The sequence below is a fragment of the Xenopus laevis genome, chromosome 7S, assembly GCF_017654675.1.
Source record: "Xenopus laevis strain J_2021 chromosome 7S, Xenopus_laevis_v10.1, whole genome shotgun sequence".
In the NCBI taxonomy this organism is placed as follows: Eukaryota; Metazoa; Chordata; class Amphibia; order Anura; family Pipidae; genus Xenopus; species Xenopus laevis.
In genome coordinates, this window is record NC_054384.1 from 3,300,477 (window position 1) to 3,320,435 (window position 19,959).

The 19,959-nt window shown below is 41.4% G+C and overlaps 1 protein-coding gene across 1 annotated transcript in view; it reads left to right on the forward strand.

Moving 5' to 3' along the window:
• LOC108697320 overlaps positions 1-16,843 on the forward strand; it is a 65,097-nt gene extending 48,254 nt beyond the window's left edge. Inside the window, exons 7-16 of the mRNA XM_041571188.1 lie at positions 2,449-2,564; positions 8,093-8,228; positions 9,611-9,679; positions 10,391-10,483; positions 12,427-12,534; positions 12,955-13,107; positions 14,251-14,376; positions 14,603-14,780; positions 15,550-15,639; positions 16,064-16,843. Of these exons, the coding sequence (XP_041427122.1) occupies positions 2,449-2,564; positions 8,093-8,228; positions 9,611-9,679; positions 10,391-10,483; positions 12,427-12,534; positions 12,955-13,107; positions 14,251-14,376; positions 14,603-14,780; positions 15,550-15,639; positions 16,064-16,173 (1,179 nt within the window). The 3' untranslated portion in view covers positions 16,174-16,843. The remainder of the gene's footprint in view (positions 1-2,448; positions 2,565-8,092; positions 8,229-9,610; positions 9,680-10,390; positions 10,484-12,426; positions 12,535-12,954; positions 13,108-14,250; positions 14,377-14,602; positions 14,781-15,549; positions 15,640-16,063) is intronic.
• The last annotated feature ends 3,116 nt before the right edge of the window (positions 16,844-19,959 follow it).

Sequence of the window (19,959 nt, forward strand, 5' to 3'; positions counted from 1 at the left end):
CCAGCTCTTTCATGTTGGATGGTTTTCACTTGTGAACCACAATCTTCAGGTCTGACCACAGATTCTCAATTGGATTGAGGTCTGGACTTTGACTAGGCCATTCCAACATATTTCAATGTTTCCCCTTAAACCCCTCGAGTGTTGCAGTTTAGCCGTTTGCTTCTTGTCATTGTCCTGCTGGAAGGTGAACCTCCGTCCCAGTCTCAAATCACAGGCAGACTGACACAGGTTCTGCTCAAGAATATCCCTGTATTTAGCACCATCTTTCCCTCGACTCGGATCAGTTTCTCAGTCCCTGCTGCTGAAAAACATCCCACAGCATGAGGCTGCCACCACCATCTTTCCCTGTGGCCATGGTGTTCTTGGGGTGATGGGATGTGTTGGGTTTGCGCCAGACATAGCATTTTCCTTGGTGGCCAAAAAGCTCAATTTTAGTCTCATCTGACCAGAGCACCTTCCTCCATATATTTGGGGAGTCGCCCATGTGCCTTTTGGCAAACTCAAAACGTACCTTCTTATTTTTAACTTTAAGTAATGGCTTTTTTCTGGCTACTCTTCCATAAAGCCCAGCTCAATGTAGTGTACGGCGTATTGTGGTCCTATGGACAGATACTCCAGTCTCTGCAACTCCTCAGGGTTACCTTTGGTCTCTGTGCTGCCTCTCTGATTAATGGTTGGAATGTAACAAAATAGGTAAAAAGTCAAGGGGGTGAATACATTTGCAAGGCAGTGTATATGTATCCAGCCTATGGACTTTGGACCAGTGAAAGAACCAGTAAAAGGTTCCTCAGAAGGTGAGTCCATGGTCTGTAGGACTGTAAGTCTTTTATTATGTCATGGACTTCTGTTCTTGAGTCTCCCTCACTGGCACATCTTAGCAAACAGTATTGGGTGCCACAGGGGAGCACCCCAAAAACATGGGGCTTTTTGTGTGACACGATGGAGTAAAATTAAGGGGTTCCCCATTTGGACTTGTGTGCTATAAACCTCTTTTTCAAACTAAAACCCAAATTGTTGATCTCCAGCAATGACTTTCCCTCTGAATTTGCATGTTTGGTTCTTGGTGTAAGGAATATGGATCCTGCCCATCACTTTCTGTGTCAGTAGGGGGGTCTCAAGATCAGGAACCCCAGACAGAACCAGACGCTGCTCTGTATACGGAGAGGCACAAAGTAGCTGAGAAGGCATTTTTTCGGAGAAAGTCATTTAATACACAATAGGAAAAACTTCCCACATCTGTTGATCATATTAACAACCTCGTTAGTCTTCAAGCCCCCCCCCCCCAAAGCCTCGGGACCTTTGTACTGAGCCATCTCTGTGTTCTGATAGGCTGAGGGCCTGCTGCTAATTAAAACAGCATTAACCCTAATGGTCTGGAAAGAAGAGAGCTCATTTAGAAACAATTGGCATCCACAATCCAGGCTGCAAAAACAAATGATGCCATGAGCCCTGGGGGAGGCACAATTTAGGATAATTACAGACTAGCTGGGAGCCGGGTCACACAGGACAGGTTTTATACAGGAACTCAAAGTGATCACATGTGAGGAACTATTTACATCCATTTGCACTGTGTCAGCATTCCATTGGCTGGCATCATTCTAGCACCCCTGGGCTTACATTTCCTAAGCCTCTATTTGTGCAGGCAAAGCATGCTGGGAGCTGTGCTAGGCTGTGGGCTGACGAGGGAATGCTCTAGGCCTTTAGTCTTCTTCCCTGTCTTTTACACGGGTTAAGGGGCTTGCTCAATGCACATTCACTTTCGCAGCTTGACACACAGGGGGTCCCAATAGAGAGGCAATTACGTGTAGGAAGAGTAGGAGATAATAATTATATTACCCCACTTGCCCATGATAGAACAATATAGTAAACCTAACACCTTATATACATGTAGCCTAACCTGCAGCTCTGCACATAATGTGATTTTATTTTAGTGATAAGGTATTCTGTCTGCTTCCAATGCTTGGGGTAAACTCCATCCCACAAGCTGCTAATAATCAGTTGTCCCAAAATCACCCCTAATGTTATTGCTCTAAATAACGTGTTAAAATTAAAATTGTATTGTTGTTGTTTTGTAGTCAGGGCCATTGTGAATCATAAGGCCCTATACTACTAAGCAGGCCCCAAATATTAAACTATTGGTCATCTGAATGGAAGGTTCTACCAACATGTGAAGTGGGCACCCCAATGAAAGAAGATATCCCTCAGACATACCAACATTCCCCTGATCCATCCCAATCACACCCCGTTATCATGGGGTATGAGTGAACCCAATCCACTCAAACCCCACCCACTGGCCACAAGTCTCACTCCCAATCTTATTTTTCTTGGGACCTTCTATGCCATGGGACCCCCATCTACAATACCCCCTTGATGTCATGCAATGAAATGTCCAGCTAACAATAAACCCTGAAATAATGAGATATATTCTTCTCCTCTTATGTATTGTAGACTTTCCTCTGTCCTCACAAAATTGTGACTTCCAGTGAGATTATCCTCCCCTCACACTGCACTCACATCAAGATCTGCAGGCCTCATGTGCACCAGTGTGCTTTATCTGCTAAACTGTAAGTATTCCTTCCATGACTGCTATCTGCTCTGGGGTTTGGGAGTAGGTCCTCTCTCTCTCTCCTCTTCCACAGAGTAGAGCAGCTGAGAGTTGGTGGGTACCATCTCCTGCCACTTCAAATCCTCTTCTTCGTAGTCCAACAGGAACATGAGCAGTTGAAGTTGATGTAGACCTGGTTCTACTGCTCAGTTTTGGAGAACACAAAGAATACAAGCTAAAGTAGCATAAGGTGTATCCACTGCACTCTGTGCTCAAGGTTGAGGTTTAGGGGTTCCTAAGTGGAGCAATTGAAGAATAGGTAGGCTCTGGTTGCCAAATTATTAATGTTTTGTTTTAAACCCTGTCCAGAAATCTCCATCTTGGTCTCATCTGACCACAAAAACTTTTCCCACATTGCTTTCACATTGTCAAATTCCAAATGTGCTTTTGACAGCATCCTACAGGCCAGTGTGTCTACCAAGCTCATAAATTGACTGACTGATATATTCTTACTCTAACCCAAGGGCATTTCTCAGTGGTGGCAAAAACAAAGCCAATGTGTAGCTTAACAAAAAGTTGCCTTCAGTGTAAAACATCAGAATAGCTGAGGAAGGCCGTGGCTTTGGCGTCCTGGCCCGAGTGTTGGCCTCTCCCTCATGTCCCCATCTTTTTGGCATGGAGACTTCAGAGGAGACACCTTCTGTGTAGCTTTATGTGGCTTCCACTTGGTAAGGAACCAATACTTCCCAGTGAAACCCCCAAACACCTGGATATATTTTTTTTCCATTTTCAAATGTTTTTGTATTATTTTTTTTAGTCCAACTGTCAGACTCACACCCTGAACTATGAGAATTGCTCCAGAGGGTGAATATACAGATATATTCGGAGCACTTTTTTAAAGCCTGGGTGCGCAGAGCATTGGTCGGGAGCCGAATTAAAAGGAGCAATGAAAGTTAAGGTGTCATGTCTGCCCTTGTGTCCCCCAGTGCCCTGAATAGAGCTCAGCAATATTTAGAATATGTAGAACCTTCCCACAACTTATTTAAACTGGAAACTGATACTCTGTGAGATAATTTGTTTCCCCCTGTGTCTTATGGGAGGGAATGAGTTAATTAAATTACCTTGCATCCATAATGGGTAACATGCTCAGGCTTGACAGGCCGGGGGATAGGAGCTAACGCTCAGCCTGTCGTCTCTTAACGGTAATTGAGTTGACAACTCTGCTGAGAATTAGACGTCTTGTTACAAATGAAGTGGCAGCGATGGGACTAGAGCAGGTGCACAAGGAGCAAATACAGGCTGGATATCCTTATACCTCCAAGGTGGGGGCGATAGGAACATAGGGCGCTTCCCATGAGCTGATTTCTGCTGTAGAACTGAATAGGGACTCATGCAATGAAGTCAGTGGTCCTGTTCAGGTGGAGCAAATATTCATAATACTGGCACTGTCCAACAATATTCCTTTGGAAGAAGATGGAAAAACTGATTTCATATTGGCCAGAGGTTATGGGAAATCAAGACTATTGACAGACAAGTATAGTAGCCTTGTGCAACTTTAGCCTTTCAGTTGTTGTTGAACTACGTACAACACACCCTTAGGCTGTCGGAGGGTGCTGGAAATTATACCTCTTGAGTAGGCAGTTGGGCAACTGAATCCACCCTACCCTGCTGTCACTATCATGCCCCATATCAAAATATTTGTGTACAATAAAAGTTACTTATAGGTCATGTTGACAGAGTAGTTGTTACTCAAAGCTCCTAAACCTGACTGTTTTCCAACCCAACACTCCCCTTTTAACATGTCAGGTAGAATTTCTAACACTAATGGACTACTGGATGACAAAAATGGCAGCCCCCTCATATAGGAACACATTGGGGATCAGATAGATAATGTGAAAACATCAGGCAGTACTTTTACAGCAGAATTATAACGCTTAGATATAAAAAAGTTTTCTGGTTTCAGTATCTCTCTAACAAGTTGTCTCCTTCAACCCCTACTGTCACCACCGTGTCCTTCTATCAGCCATCTTCCTCTTTACACTCCATCTTGATCTGCTATCAGCCATCTTGCTCTACTGTCTCCATTTTGTTCTTATATCAACCATCTTCCTCTATTCACTGCCCCTTATTCTAATGTCAACCATCTTGCTCTACTGTCTCCATTTTGTTCTTCTGTCAGCCATTTTGCTCTATTGTCTCCATCTGGTTCTTCATTCAGTTATCTTGCTCTGTTGTCTCCATCTTGTTCTTCTGTCAGCCATCTTGCTCTATTATCTTCATCTTCTTCTTTTAAGCCATCGTGCTCTGTCTCCATCTTGTTCTTCTATCAGCCATTTTGCTCTATTGTCTCCATCTTGTTCTTCTATCAGCCATTTTGCTCTGTTGTCTCCATCTTGTTCTTCTACCAGCCATCTTGCTCCTTTGTCTCCATCTTGTTCTTCTATCAGCCAACTTGCTCTGTTGTCTCCATATGGTTCTTCTGTCAACCATCTTGCTCTATTGTCTCCTACTGGTTCTTCTATTAGCCATTTTGCTCTATTATCTCCATCTTGTTCTTCAGTCATCTTGGTACAGTCTAAAATTCTATACCCCTGACTATGCTGTATGGGCTAATGCAGAAGCCTAACTGGTTGTGTGCATTCGTGTGAATTAGAAGTAGCCTCTATTTTGGCCCAGTATGGAGCTCTGTACTGTCTTGTAAAGGTAAATTAAAAGCAGTTCTTATGTATAAGTCCAATTATAGATTTTGTGTATAAAGAGGATACTCCTCACTTTCTATATATCCTTGTTTGTCTAAGGGCAAGTCTAGGTATGGCTTACGCCTGGGCACTTGAATGAGTATTTATTGCATTTTTATATTTTTGTTCTTTCAAGTCCAAGCAAAGTTTAAGAAGGAAGTAATATAAAAAGCATTGTCATATTTAGGCTTTACTTCTTCTTTAAGTAACGTTGACTCTCATAGTAATGATTACGCTTTTAATCATTTTACTGCCTTTCTGCTTAGCCTTTTTGTCTCCCTTTACACAAATTGTAAAAAGTTGAATCAATGTCATATATGTTCCTATTAAGTTCCAATTGCGTATTAACCATTGATTGGTCGCCGAAGTCAGCAACCCTAGCAACTAGGTAGCAACCAAATGGCTTGATTGCTGAATAGAAAAGTTACATTATTTAAAAAGTGAAAAAATAATGCAGACCAACTGCAAATTTTTGCTGGTACTCTCTTTCTCAATATCTGACTTCCCCTTTAAATAATTTCCTTATTGGTGTGTGTGATTGTGAGCGGCCGGCCTTTCCCACCAGCGTGTGTGTAATTGAATTAATTTATGGTTGTGCATGCCGGCTGTTATACTGGTTTTACCGCAGCAATTTGATTGGTAAGTCATTTCCCCTGCGTGTGTTTATCAGGGCAAGCAGCCTGGCAGCCCCGTCACCATATTGTCTCTGCAGCTTTAACTTCTGCTGCCACATTTGCTAATGACATATCATTATGTATCTCATAGCATGTCATTATTACTGGATGTGACTCACAGGCGGAGACATCCCTGAGATCTGCAAGGTCAGTTCTCCCTACAGAATCTGTGACACAGGATCCCCCGTGAGCTGCATTTAACCCTCAGCACCAAGATTGTTCCAATACCCCCCCCCCTTGCACTTACTTCTAAATTGCCTGTATTTTTTTTACATCTGATATTTAACTCCCTGGGTATTATTTGTATTCAGGGATAGAACAGCATCACCACAAAGCAAAATCTGACCTGAAAATAACATGAAAAGTAGAGAATGTTTGGTCTTGCCCTGCTTTATGGCAGCTGAGATTCTAGCTATCTGTATAACAGAACATTCTGTCCCAGTGGCTGCACAGATCCTATCTGATCCCCATTGTAAGCAACAGTCCTGTCCTGCTTTATGGCAGCTGAGATTCTAGCTATCTGTATAACAGAACATTCTGTCCCAGTGGCTGCACAGATCCTATCTGATCCCCATTGTAAGCAGCAGTCCTGTCCTGCTTTATGGCAGCTGAGATTCTAGCTATCTGTATAACAGAACATTCTGTCCCAGTGGCTGCACAGATCCTATCTGATCCCCATTGTAAGCAGCAGTCCTGTCCTGCTTTATGGCAGCTGAGATTCTAGCTATCTGTATAACAGAACATTCTGTCCCAGTGGCTGCACAGATCCTATCTGATCCCCATTGTAAGCAGCAGTCCTGCCCTGCTTTATGGCAGCTGAGATTCTAGCTATCTGTATAACAGAACATTCTGTCCCAGTGGCTGCACAGATCCTATCTGATCCCCATTGTAAGCAGCAGTCCTGTCCTGCTTTATGGCAGCTGAGATTCTAGCTATCTGTATAACAGAACATTCTGTCCCAGTGGCTGCACAGATCCTATCTGATCCCCATTGGAAGCAGCAGTCCTGTCCTGCTTTATGGCAGCTGAGATTCTAGCTATCTGTATAACAGAACATTCTGTCCCAGTGGCTGCACAGATCCTATCTGATCCCCATTGTAAGCAGCAGTCCTGTCCTGCTTTATGGCAGCTGAGATTCTAGCTATCTGTATAACAGAGCATTCTGTCCCAGTGACAGCCCCATATTCCATATTTTTCCATATATATTAATTAGTAACACAGTCAGCTCCTAGAGCACATCATAGTGATATAATGAGGCAAATTGCACATCTTACTGAAAGGTCAACTCCCTTTGTTTACTTACTCCCCCATTACTAAATTAAAATCAGACACCTCCCAGGGCTCCCTGCCACAAAGTAAGACACAACTGCTGTTGTTTTGCCACACAGGAAGTAGAAACAGTCATGTGATACCCAGAAGTATGAAAAGTGACTGTAGCTTTTTCAGAATGCATATTTTTTAATCCGAAACTACACACATTTAAAGGATAAGTACACTTTTACAATGCGTGAATGTTAAATGGATGAGGGTGATATTCTAAGAACTGTTGTCATTTACATTCATTATTTATTTTTCCAAGATATTAAGGCATACCTGTGCTGTTAATATGAATGAATTTAGTTACAACATCTCCACTTGCTGGTCAGTTTCCCACCAGTCTGACCAGCAAGTAGTCAAGGAAGTTGTCAGGAGAAAGAAAGAGGCTGATGTTCTTCTGCTTAGGAATAAAATTAAAAACCTTTCTCACATCTTTCCTAAGCAGAAGAACATCAGCCTCTTTCTTTCTCCTGACAACTTCCTTGACTACTTGCTGGTCAGACTGGTGGGAAAATGACCAGCAGGTGGCGCTGTTGTAACAAAATTCATTCATATTAACAGCACATGTATCCCTTAATATCTTGGAATTAAAAAAAGTAAATAATACATGTACATTGCAAAAGAATCGCCCCGTCATCAATTTTACATTCACTTATTTTAAAGGTTTACTTATCCTTTAAACAATTACAGGTGTAAGTAAATTGTAATCCTGATGACAGTGTCCCTTTAAAGGCTGAAATATTGGTAAGGATGAGCCACAGTGTAACCCAGTATTATACATTTCAGCTTTATTACTTATGTTGTCATGTGTGTTGGAAGGAAAGGTAACGGGGCGAGAACGAGTGAAGCCGATGCCCCCGGGAGACTAAGATCTGTGATATCCCAGAAGGCCCTGGGAAACGTCTCCAGCCAATCAACAGCATCCCCCAGCAGCTGGCAGGGAATCTGGGCTCCGGTAAGTAAATGACTTTCAAGTGGCAACAAGGAGTCCCCGGGCGATGGGAGTAAATAATTATAAAGGAACATCTGGTTTTCCTGAGGCTGGGGGGGGATATTTGTGGACATTTCACATTAGAAGTCACTGGGACACTGCTTATGTTTCTTACCTGCAGCCCCCGAGGGAACACGTATGTAATGTTACAGGAAACAAAATACTTTAAATACTTCCCATAAATGCAACGTGAGGAAACAACATCAATAAAATTTAGTGGTAGAGCTCAAACTGAAATGATGTCTGATTGTGATTCTTTACTCACCCTGTTGTACCTTTATATGGTCACAGAACAACCCCTCAGTGACTTCTAATATCCTTATCATTTACAGTAGGGGGTACATTATCCCTTATAATACAAGGGTGATACTCAGAGTTCGCTGTATAACTCAGCCTGCAGCCTTGTGCCTTTATATGGTCACATAACAACCCCTCAGGGACTTCTAATATCCTTATCATTTACAGTAGGGGGTATATTATCCCTTATAATACATGAGTGATACTCAGAGTTCCCTGTATAACTCAGCCTGCAGCCTTGTGTCTTTATATGGTCACATAACAACCCCTCAGTGACTTCTAATATCCTTATCATTTGCAGTAGGGGGTACATTATCCCTTATAATACATGAGTGATACTCAGAGTTCCCTGTATAACTCAGCCTGCAGCCTTGTGCCTTTATATGGTCACATAACAACCCCTCAGGGACTTCTAATATCCTTATCATTTACAGTAGGGGGTATATTATCCCTTATAATACATGAGTGATACTCAGAGTTCCCTGTATAACTCAGCCTGCAGCCTTGTGCCTTTATATGGTCACATACCCCTCAGTGACTTCTAATATCCTTATCATTTACAGTAGGGGGTACATTATCCATTATAATACATGAGTGATACTCAGAGTTCCCTGTATAACTCAGCCTGCAGCCTTGTGTCTTTATATGGTCACAGAACAACCCCTCAGTGACTTCTAATATCCTTATCATTTACAGTAGGGGGTACATTATCCCTTATAATACATGAGTGATACTCAGAGTTCCCTGTATAACTCAGCCTGCAGCCTTGTGCCTTTATATGGTCACAGAACAACCCCTCAGTGACTTCTAATATCCTTATCATTTACAGTAGGGGGTACATTATCCCTTATAATACATGAGCGATACTCAGAGTTCCCTGTATAACTCAGCCTGCAGCCTTGTGCCTTTATATGGTCACAGAACAACCCCTCAGTGACTTCTAATATCCTTATCATTTACAGTAGGGGGTACATTATCCCTTATAATACATGAGTGATACTCAGAGTTCCCTGTATAACTATATATATATGTCTTTTCTTTCTTCACAGGTGATGCTGGGGAAACATTTTGAGGAGCAACTGATGTTGAAGAGAGAAGTACCGCGGATAATATCTCTGGTAATGATAATGTATAAATTTAGGGGGTGTCTTTACATTTCCTGGAGTTGTGTTGTGTAGTACAAGCCCTGCTCTGTGTATTAAGAGTTATTTTGCCCAATATTCTGTGTAGTTAGAAGCAAAGGATGCTAGATATCTCTCTCTCTCTCTCTATATATCTGTTATAAGTGAATGAGTGAAGACAAACACATGTTACTATGGTACAAGGATTCGCCTGTGACCTCTCAGCATATGGGGCTCATTTTGTGTCGTTGCACATGTGGAATCCCACACCGCGTGCCCAGAACGTGACATCACCTGACACGGGATGAAAGCACGCATGTTCTCATGATACAGGAATGAGACGTCTCTGATTTCCCCTCGCTGGGGACGTGATGCTAACGGCACAGGTTTCTGCTACTTTTCCTTGGGCTCATCCTGAGCAGAGAGACTTCATCACATTGTGACTCTTCCAAGGATCCGATGGTTTGTGGGGCCCTTCTGTGAATGACATGAAAACATAGAGAATAAATGTCATATAACATGTTGAATTCCGCCCCCAGCTCCATCATAGTCTAAAGATAATCCCTGCAGCAACAGCCTGGCCATTGTGTGTGCCCAGCACCGTCCTGTTTGGGGAACTGACAGATATAACAAATGGATTCCATGAGTCCTGTTTTTATATCATGTAATGAACACGGACACTCACATGTGAACCCCTTCTTTATGCAGGACCTCTGTCTGTCTCTCACTGAACAACTTCTGGCTGCTCTTCTGCTCCAAGCCAATGGGAAATTACCCAGCGTCCGACTTCTGTCCATCCAGGTAACGGGTCCTACTACTAGGAGTAGATACATGAATGTCACATGCCTGTATTTATTAGCACTGTGCAAATGATCTACATCGAGTAGCAGAGAAATCAGGCAACAATTGCTTTGTATGTAATTCTGTATTTTCCATGTATAAACCCTTTAATATGACACCACTGAGTAATATGAACTATTAAATAAATGTTGTGAAGCCATTGGGGATGGGAAGAGATCTGAAATCAGAGAAAAATGTAAAGAAACCTGTATATACAGTATGTGAGTTATAGATAGGTCGGTATTAGTGTATGTAGACTAGGGATGCACCAAATCCAGGATTCAGTTTGGGATTCGGCTTTTTTCAGCAAGATACAGATTAGGCCGAATCCTTCTGCCTGGCCAAACTTAATCTGAATCCTAAATTGCATATGCAAATTAGGGGTGGGGAGGGAAATTGCATGGCTTTATGTCTCAAAACAAGGAAGTAAAAATATTTTCCCCTTCCCGCCCCTAATTTGCATATGCAAATTATGATTCGGATTCCGTATTCAGCCGGGGTTCGGCCGAATCCAAAATTGCGTGTCTGAAACCACTCCCTCATTAATAAATATCCAGTCTCTTATAATAATAATAATAATAATAATAATAATAACCTCTGCTGGCAAGAAGCAATAAGGATTCACAAAAGAACATTTACGGAAACTTGGTCAATATTCTGGGATCAAGTTGATTCTAGCCTTTAATCACGTATCCTTGACTTGCTACAACCAAACCTGTAGTGGTTGAACCTATAGGTTCATTAAATTTCATTTTTTAATTACTTTGCATTCCTTTCTTTTCAATTTCTCTTTATTGAATTTTATAATAATCCAGCAATAAACATTTCATTTAATAAGTTTACATGACTTTTAATATGAACCCCTTATATTCAATATACCAGTTTATTCAAATTAATTCTATACCCAGAGAATGAACCGTAATGTCCGAGAAAATCAAATATATTCTTAATAGATCTAGCCGGATTGGTGACCACGAAGAGAAGATCATCCGCATAAACTACAGTTTTGATGACTTTGCCATTTGTTATCAAACCCTGGAAAATATCTGAAGTATCTAATCAATGGCTTCAAAATATTGAACAAAAGTGGAGACAAAGGGCATCCCTGTCTTGTCCCTCTGAAAAGATTAAATGTTTCAGAACACTCTCCAGCAACTATAATTTTGGCTTTAGGGAAGAAATAAACATGTTTTAATAAAGTTATAAATAACCCTTTAAGTACTTTGCATTCCTTACTATATGATTGTATAATTTATTATATCTGTTTAATATTCACTGAGCATTGTTAGGTTGCTAGATTTAGTATTAGTTTATTTTTCTTTAATCTAGTAAAATGATAAAAGTGGCTCACGATAAAGCCATGAAGCAAGAGATCAGAGCTGATGTAGAAACACAGTAGATTAAGGTTGGAAGGTTTTGAACCCATTATGGCACAAGAGAGATCTGGAGGAACATAAGGGAGTGGAAGATATAAATTGTCAGGGGGATTATAGAGAAAAAGGAGGTTTGGAAGGGAAGAGAGGGCATTTGGAAGCAACCATGTAAATTATGCAGTATAATATCCAAAAAGCTTGGGTTTTCCAGAGATCTTTGCATAACTTGGATCTCGATCCTTGAAATCTTGTAAACAATCATTTAAACACAAAGTAAACCGAACAGGATTGTTTGGCCTCCAATAAGGATTAATTATATTTTAGTTGGGATCCAGTACAAGCTACTGTTTTATTATTAGTGAAGAATGTTTTTCAAAATGTTGACTTTTTGGTTTAAAACAAAGTCTTTGGGAGCTTTCTCAGAGCTTTCTGGATAACTGGGTTTCCAGATCTCAAATCCCATACCTGTATATGATTTTATATCACGTTTATAAAGGCATTCATTGATGGTAGTCATGTTTGTTGTTGTAGGAGCTGCTCTGGGACCTGCTGACAAAACGTTATCTAGAGGAAGAGATCAGTATTCTTGGGCTCCAGGACTTTCTGACTGCGGTGGAGAAATATTCTGCTGATAGTCAGGTGATTCTATTTACTTATCCTTCCCAATGTAAAGCTTCACAATAACCAGACACAATTATGTGCAGCAGAACATACACTGGCACACTGAAAATACACTGTGTACTTACACGTATACATAGCAGCTCATTTTATACACTTTGTACTTACACATATACATAGCACTCATATTTATACACTGTGTACTTACACGTATACATAGCACTTAATTTTATACACAGTTAACTTACACGTATACATAGCACCTCATTTTTACACTGTGTACTTACACATATACGTAGCAGCTCATTTTATACACTGTGTACTTACACATATACGTAGCACCTTATACACATGGTGTAAATTGTACTCTACTACTGTCAGTGCCAAGGTGACATGGTCAGTTGATGGCAGGTTGGTGATTTGAGTGTTTCCTTGTTGCAGATTGTCAGCACACTGGGCCACGTTCTGCAGGGACATTTGGATCCAGCTGCCCTTCGTTACGCCCTGATACAGACTGAAACTCTAGACCCGGTTTCCCTCCCGGAGGCTGTTCACTTCCAGTCCTTTATACAGCAACACTACCCATTCCTACAGGTAACATACCTCCCAACTGTCCCGTTTTTGGCAGGACAGTCCCGATTTTGACAGCTCAACCCGCAGTCCCGAATTGTTACTGAAATGTCCCAACCTTCTCTTTGATCGCTTGCACTGAACAGCCAGAAAAAGATACAAAGTTTCTAAAATCTAATTGGCTTTTGGCAGAGAGCCCAGAATATATGGCAAGTGCACTTAGATACTTTTGTAACAATTTAAGATAAACAAAGAAACAATTGTAACAATTTAAGATAAGCAGGTCTCTTGGGGAAACTGCCACTTGCAGCTTAAAGGGCAATTCACCTTCATTAGCCAAACTGTAATAACACATAAAAAACATAGAAATGTGCTCAAACTTTCATAACCTGCCAAATTTTGTAAAATGAACATGGTAATTATTTTTTTCCCTCTTTCTATTTCCAAAATGTTGGGAGTATGAGGAAACCCTGATTACAGTTTAGCTGTTACAATCTATACCTGGGATAAGAAACTTTAACCTTTGACTAGAATTCAATGGAGTTTTTTGCTCTCCAATCTTTTCTGCATACCCAGGATTTCAGGCATCAGTATAGGCTCCCTCGGACTTACAATTTAAAGGGTCTCCATTTAGGAGAAGCCATTCCAGCCAATCATAAATTCCCTGCAAGCTGGCAGCACATAGAACATTCCTTATGTGGTACATGATAGAGTCCTGCAGCGGGTCACGTACCCACGGGTTACCCGCAAAAAATGAGGGGAAGATTTTCTGGTGCTGGTATAGATGCGGGTCTGCGGGTCGGGTTGCGGGTCTCATAAATGTCTTATTTTATGTAATATTGTCTATATTTTACTCCTTTAAAGTTTTACAAAACTCGTTTCTGTCCCCGCCCACTTTTCATGACGTCACTTCCGGTTTGCAGCACCATCACTTCCTGTTTGATGGTCGGCGGGTTCCGGGTAGGGTTGTGGATCAAAGTGGGTAAATATGCAGTTTGCAGTTCGGGTCGGGGGCTGCGAGTTCGTCCAGGTCTTAGAAATTGGTTCCACCCAGGACTCTAGTATATGATCTTTTGCATTTACTGCTATGATACATAATGTGCTAATAATGTATATATCAATGGCACAGCTGTATATGAAAGACATAAAGATTGTGGATTCTTGTAGGAAGTGGAGCGAGATACTTTGATTCTAGAGTTCACTGCCTACAGTGGGAGATCCTCCACCCCCACCTCCATAATCGGATTTATTTTGCTGCTGATTCTACGGCACAAGGAGCCACTTATCTTAGAGGTAAGTACTGCCCAGAATGAATGGGTATGTAACAAAGTATCAGCGCAAGGATTATATGATGGGGTAGTCACTTGACCCAACTACTTAGAGAAGTGAAAAGGTCAATGTTGTGAGTTATCTCCATTCCTCATGTGAACAAGGGGAATTACTTCACCAGCAATGTTCATATTTCTAGTAGGGCACTATTTCTATGTTCTGAGATTTCCCATTTATTCCAATGTAACAGTGCAAAGATACGTTGACGATGTTTGCCAAGAGCCAGAGCGGATCTCTAACGGCTGAAGAACTGTCCAGGGCTTTTGATGATCTGGTTCCTCTAAGCAACAAGGCCGAAAGACAATTCTTGATCCAGCAGAGTTCTGCATCCTTACAGAGCGAGCGCATCCCAGTCCAGCGAGCTGCACGTATCCCTAAATATAATGATGTCACACACAATGGTGTATCCACTGCCACCTCTTGGGTTGTGTAATTAGAGGTGCAATATGGCAGGTTATGGTTTTACTGGTGCAACTGGTCCTGGTCATAGATACAAACTCATCTGAGATCAGACCCCGCCTTACCCCAAAGTCCTCCATCGTTTTTGGAAGGGAACTTGGCTTTCAATTTGTCAAAACCCGGCCCTTTGTGCACATTTTGAATTGAGAAATGTAACCTGTTTTTGGGCAGAGCCGCCTTCAGTAGGATGCTAGCCAGATGTAAGTGCCAGCTAAGTGCAATTTAAAGGGGAACTATAATTAAGTTTATCTTCACTATCCCTCTCTCAGCATTTGTTTATCTTCATTCTCTCTTCATGCAGCAGTTGGGTGTCAGATATTCATTGACAGTTAGATCCAATATATCTTATAGGGGGGCTCCTTTTGCCTAGAAGATGTATTAGAGTTCACTCTATTAAATCACCAGACATCATGTCTCTCTACATGCAGGATTTGTGCAAAAGGCAGTTATTTTGTTACATTTTGTTTGTACAGGAATCAGTTATTTGAGTGAGCTCTAAAACATCTGCTAGGAAAGGAGCCCCCTATAAGATATATTGGATCTAACTTATAGGGGATCAGGGGCAGGTATAGAGTTTTGGGGTCACTTTTGATAAACCCTCCTGCCGTATGACAGTTTATTCCACCCGTTACCACTTTATAGTGTCCGAGAGCTGAATAAACGTTAACTTAAGAGCAGATATTGTGGCATACTTGATGAAAAAGGACGAAATATGGAAGAAGAGGGACCCATGCCAAGTGCCTGGTGAGAAGAAACAATATAACACAGGTATTCATTGCCACAAACATGATATTATAGTCACAGGCCATGAAATATTTCAGGTGAGGGAGGAGCAGAGACCAAGGCATAAATCTGCAATAGTAGATAAGGTTTATTATTAGGTTTATTAAGTGATGCAAGTGCCTGACTCCCATCGCTGTTACTAAATGGATACTGTAGGTTGTGATGAAGTAGTAATATTGGGCAAGAAAAGTGGGTGCAACAAAGCAATATGGCAGCTCTAACACATTTATCTGCTTTGCCCAACCTTGGGCTTTTTAGATTGGAATGGAGATAAAAGAGCAGCTGAAGGGCCACATGAATCAGGGGCGTGGCTTGGTTACATTGGGGCGTGGTCAGTAACATTGGGGGTGTGGTCAGTAACATTGGTAGGTCTGTGCTACATTAATATCTGCACATGTTTTATTATCAGAAAGCAAAGAGGACAGAGGTAACGAATCTCCGGACGTCAGAGACTTGAGGACCCTCTCCAATGCTTTGAGTCTAGCGAAGGCCGGGGGATCATTAACTGAACAAATATAAATGGCCGCCTTGCCCAGGAAAAACTCCATGTTGTCCTTTAAATTGTCCCCCTTTCTGTGGGACAATGTATTAAACCTGTCCAGTGCTCTGAATGGTCTCACTGGGACGATTTGTTGGAAGACAGCAAAGTCCTATCATCATGTGAGTGGGAAATTAAAGGGGAGATTATAAGGGGATTTATAGAGCTCAACCTGCTGATTAAAACGATACGTTTGCCAGATCCAAGCACAAAATCATTATGGTTGAATATCACTTTGTCACCTGCAATGCAATTGTTCACCTGATGGTGGCAGCAAATCAGTCCTGCGATGATCAGCGCCGCTACCTATTGGTCATTTACACACAAGCAATGGATTCATCTGCAAGGACATAAATGTCTTAGAATATAATGGTAACGTTTCTTTTGAAAAAAAACCTCATGGGATTGTTTGCAAGATTTCTGCGGATCTAAATCTACATCAAAGACGCGATCCTCCAATGAATATTCACTTTTCCAGTGATGATTTCTATCTCCGTGTAGAAACTTACTCTGTGTTTGTTTAACCAATGGGTTCTATTGTTAGCGTGGCCATAAAGGTCCAGCAAATGAGTATCACTTATAATAAAAGATAATGTACCCCCTACTGTAAATGATAAGGATATTAGAAGTCACTGAGAGGTTGTTCTGTGACCATATAAAGGCACAAGGCTACAGGCTGAGTTATACAGGGAACTCTGAGTATCACTCATGTATTATAAGGGATAATGTACCCCCTACTGTAAATTATAAGGATATTAGAAGTCACTGAGGGGTTGTTCTGTGACCATATAAAGGCACAAGGCTGCAGGCTGAGTTATACAGGGAACTCTGAGTATCACTCATGTATTATAAGGGATAATGTACCCCCTACTGTAAATGATAAGGATATTAGAAGTCACTGAGGGGTTGTTCTGTGACCATATAAAGGCACAAGGCTGCAGGCTGAGTTATACAGAGAACTCTGAGTATCACTCATGTATTATAAGGGATAATGTACCCCCTACTGTAAATGATAAGGATATTAGAAGTCACTGAGGGGTTGTTCTGTGACCATATAAAGGCACAAGGCTGCAGGCTGAGTTATACAGGGAACTCTGAGTATCACTGATGTATTATAAGGGATAATGTACCCCCTACTGTAAATGATAAGGATATAAGAAGTCACTGAGGGGTTGTTCTGTGACCATATAAAGACACAAGGCTGCAGGCTGAGTTATACAGGGAACTCTGAGTATCACTCATGTATTATAAGGGATAATGTACCTCCTACTGTAAATGATAAGGATATTAGAAGTCACTGAGAGGTTGTTCTGTGACCATATAAAGGCACAAGGCTACAGGCTGAGTTATACAGGGAACTCTGAGTATCACTCATGTATTATAAGGGATAATGTACCCCCTACTGTAAATGATAAGGATATTAGAAGTCACTGAGGGGTTGTTCTGTGACCATATAAAGGCACAAGGCTGCAGGCTGAGTTATACAGGGAACTCTGAGTATCACTCATGTATTATAAGGGATAATGTACCCCCTACTGTAAATGATAAGGATATTAGAAGTCACTGAGGGGTTGTTCTGTGACCATATAAAGGCACAAGGCTGCAGGCTGAGTTATACAGAGAACTCTGAGTATCACTCATGTATTATAAGGGATAATGTACCCCCTACTGTAAATGATAAGGATATTAGAAGTCACTGAGGGGTTGTTCTGTGACCATATAAAGGCACAAGGCTGCAGGCTGAGTTATACAGGGAACTCTGAGTATCACTGATGTATTATAAGGGATAATGTACCCCCTACTGTAAATGATAAGGATATAAGAAGTCACTGAGGGGTTGTTCTGTGACCATATAAAGACACAAGGCTGCAGGCTGAGTTATACAGGGAACTCTGAGTATCACTCATGTATTATAAGGGATAATGTACCCCCTACTGTAAATGATAAGGATATTAGAAGTCACTGAGGGGTTGTTCTGTGACCATATAAAGGCACAAGGCTGCAGGCTGAGTTATACAGGGAACTCTGAGTATCACTCATGTATTATAAGGGATAATGTACCCCCTACTGTAAATGATAAGGATATTAGAAGTCACTGAGGGGTGAGTTATAGAAACATAGAATTGAACATTGAGTGCAGGAGGGAAATACAAATGAATGTGTTTGTGCCAGGAGCAGAGGAACCACATGTTTTTTTTCAGGTGGTAAAACAGTGAATTAATCAGCATTAGTCAAGTTAATGAATGATGAGTCTGACAGCCACATACCTGTGACCTACCATACCAACATTACTACTCACACAGGCAACAGGAAAATTTACGAGAATCAGTTGAAAGAACCTGTTGAGGAGGAGAGAGATTTATGAGCCTGACTATATGATTTAATACACAGTCATCAGCGCTAATTACAGCAGGGAGCTCTCCATTAACAGACACCAGACGTTCATTCTTGGGATTGGCACGTTGGGTTTGGCCAGGAAACTGGAAATGGAACCTCGGGCAGAAGAGAAAACGTCTGAGAAGGAGGGTCTCATTAGAGCGCTGCCGTCTGTTTGTTTATCCTCATCTTGAGTTGACAGCGAGGAGTTGTACGTAGTCTACTACACAACATAAACTGAGGAATTATACAGGGAACATTGTTCTGAATTGTACAAACAATGGAAGGTACTGGGGAGATCAGTGTTGTCTGTGTGTCTAGTTAGGAAATTAATATATAACATCTTCATATCCTTGATTAGCAGAGGAGCATAAATCCAGCATCCTGATTGGTGTAGCATATGAGACATAAATGCCAATAGCAGCTGGGCAGGGAGCCCTAATTTCTGGCCGACCCTAAAAGTTGTGCTGTATCAGTAATGTAACTGGAGGTAAAGCACCTACAACTGCCTGGGCCACCCCTCATTGCCTGACACCACCTTAGAGCACCCATTGGGTGGTTTCCTTTAAGGTCAAGGGGAGGCAACATGGGTGACCTTAGGTATTTCTCCTCTGGCTGAATTATATATATATATAATACACAAAAGCCATGAATATCCTGTAAATATCCTGTAAATTATATCCTTATAAACGGTGAGTTTTGATGTCATCAGTTATAACGGTAAGTTCTGATGATCTTGCGTATTATAATAAAGTGCCTTCGGCCTCATGTTTTTATATGGTCATGAAACTCCTCAGTAACTTATAATATCCTTATAATTTACAAGAGGGGGTACTTTATTCACTTTATATATATCCTGTAAATGATGTCCCAATAAACGTGTTTAGTGATGTATTTTTGTCACATGACTCACTAAACTTGTGTATTGCAAAAACATATGGATATTAGAAGTCACCATTTATCACCCATGATAATTTATCAACAACTGCGGCCGGCAAATCTCCTGAAAATACGTCTCCATTAGAAATCGCTGGTGGTAACCTTATTACAAAGTCGCCCGAAGTTTCCTTCCGAGGCAACCTTGGGCGACTTCAGAAGAATGAAGCGATGCGTTGGTTTCACGGCTGATGATTTCAACTACTTCAAATGGAGAGGTATTTTCAGGAGTTTTGTCACCCGCAGTTGTGAAATTTAATCGCGGGCAACAAATCTCACTGTCGGCCACTGCCCTTAAAGGGATACTGTCATGGGAGAAAACGTTAATAGTGCTGCTCCCGCAGAATTCTGCACTGAAATCCGTTTACCAGCAAACAGATCTTTTTATATTTAATTTTGAAATCTGATGGGGCTAGACATATTGTCAGTTTCCCAGCTGCCTCCAGTCATGTGAC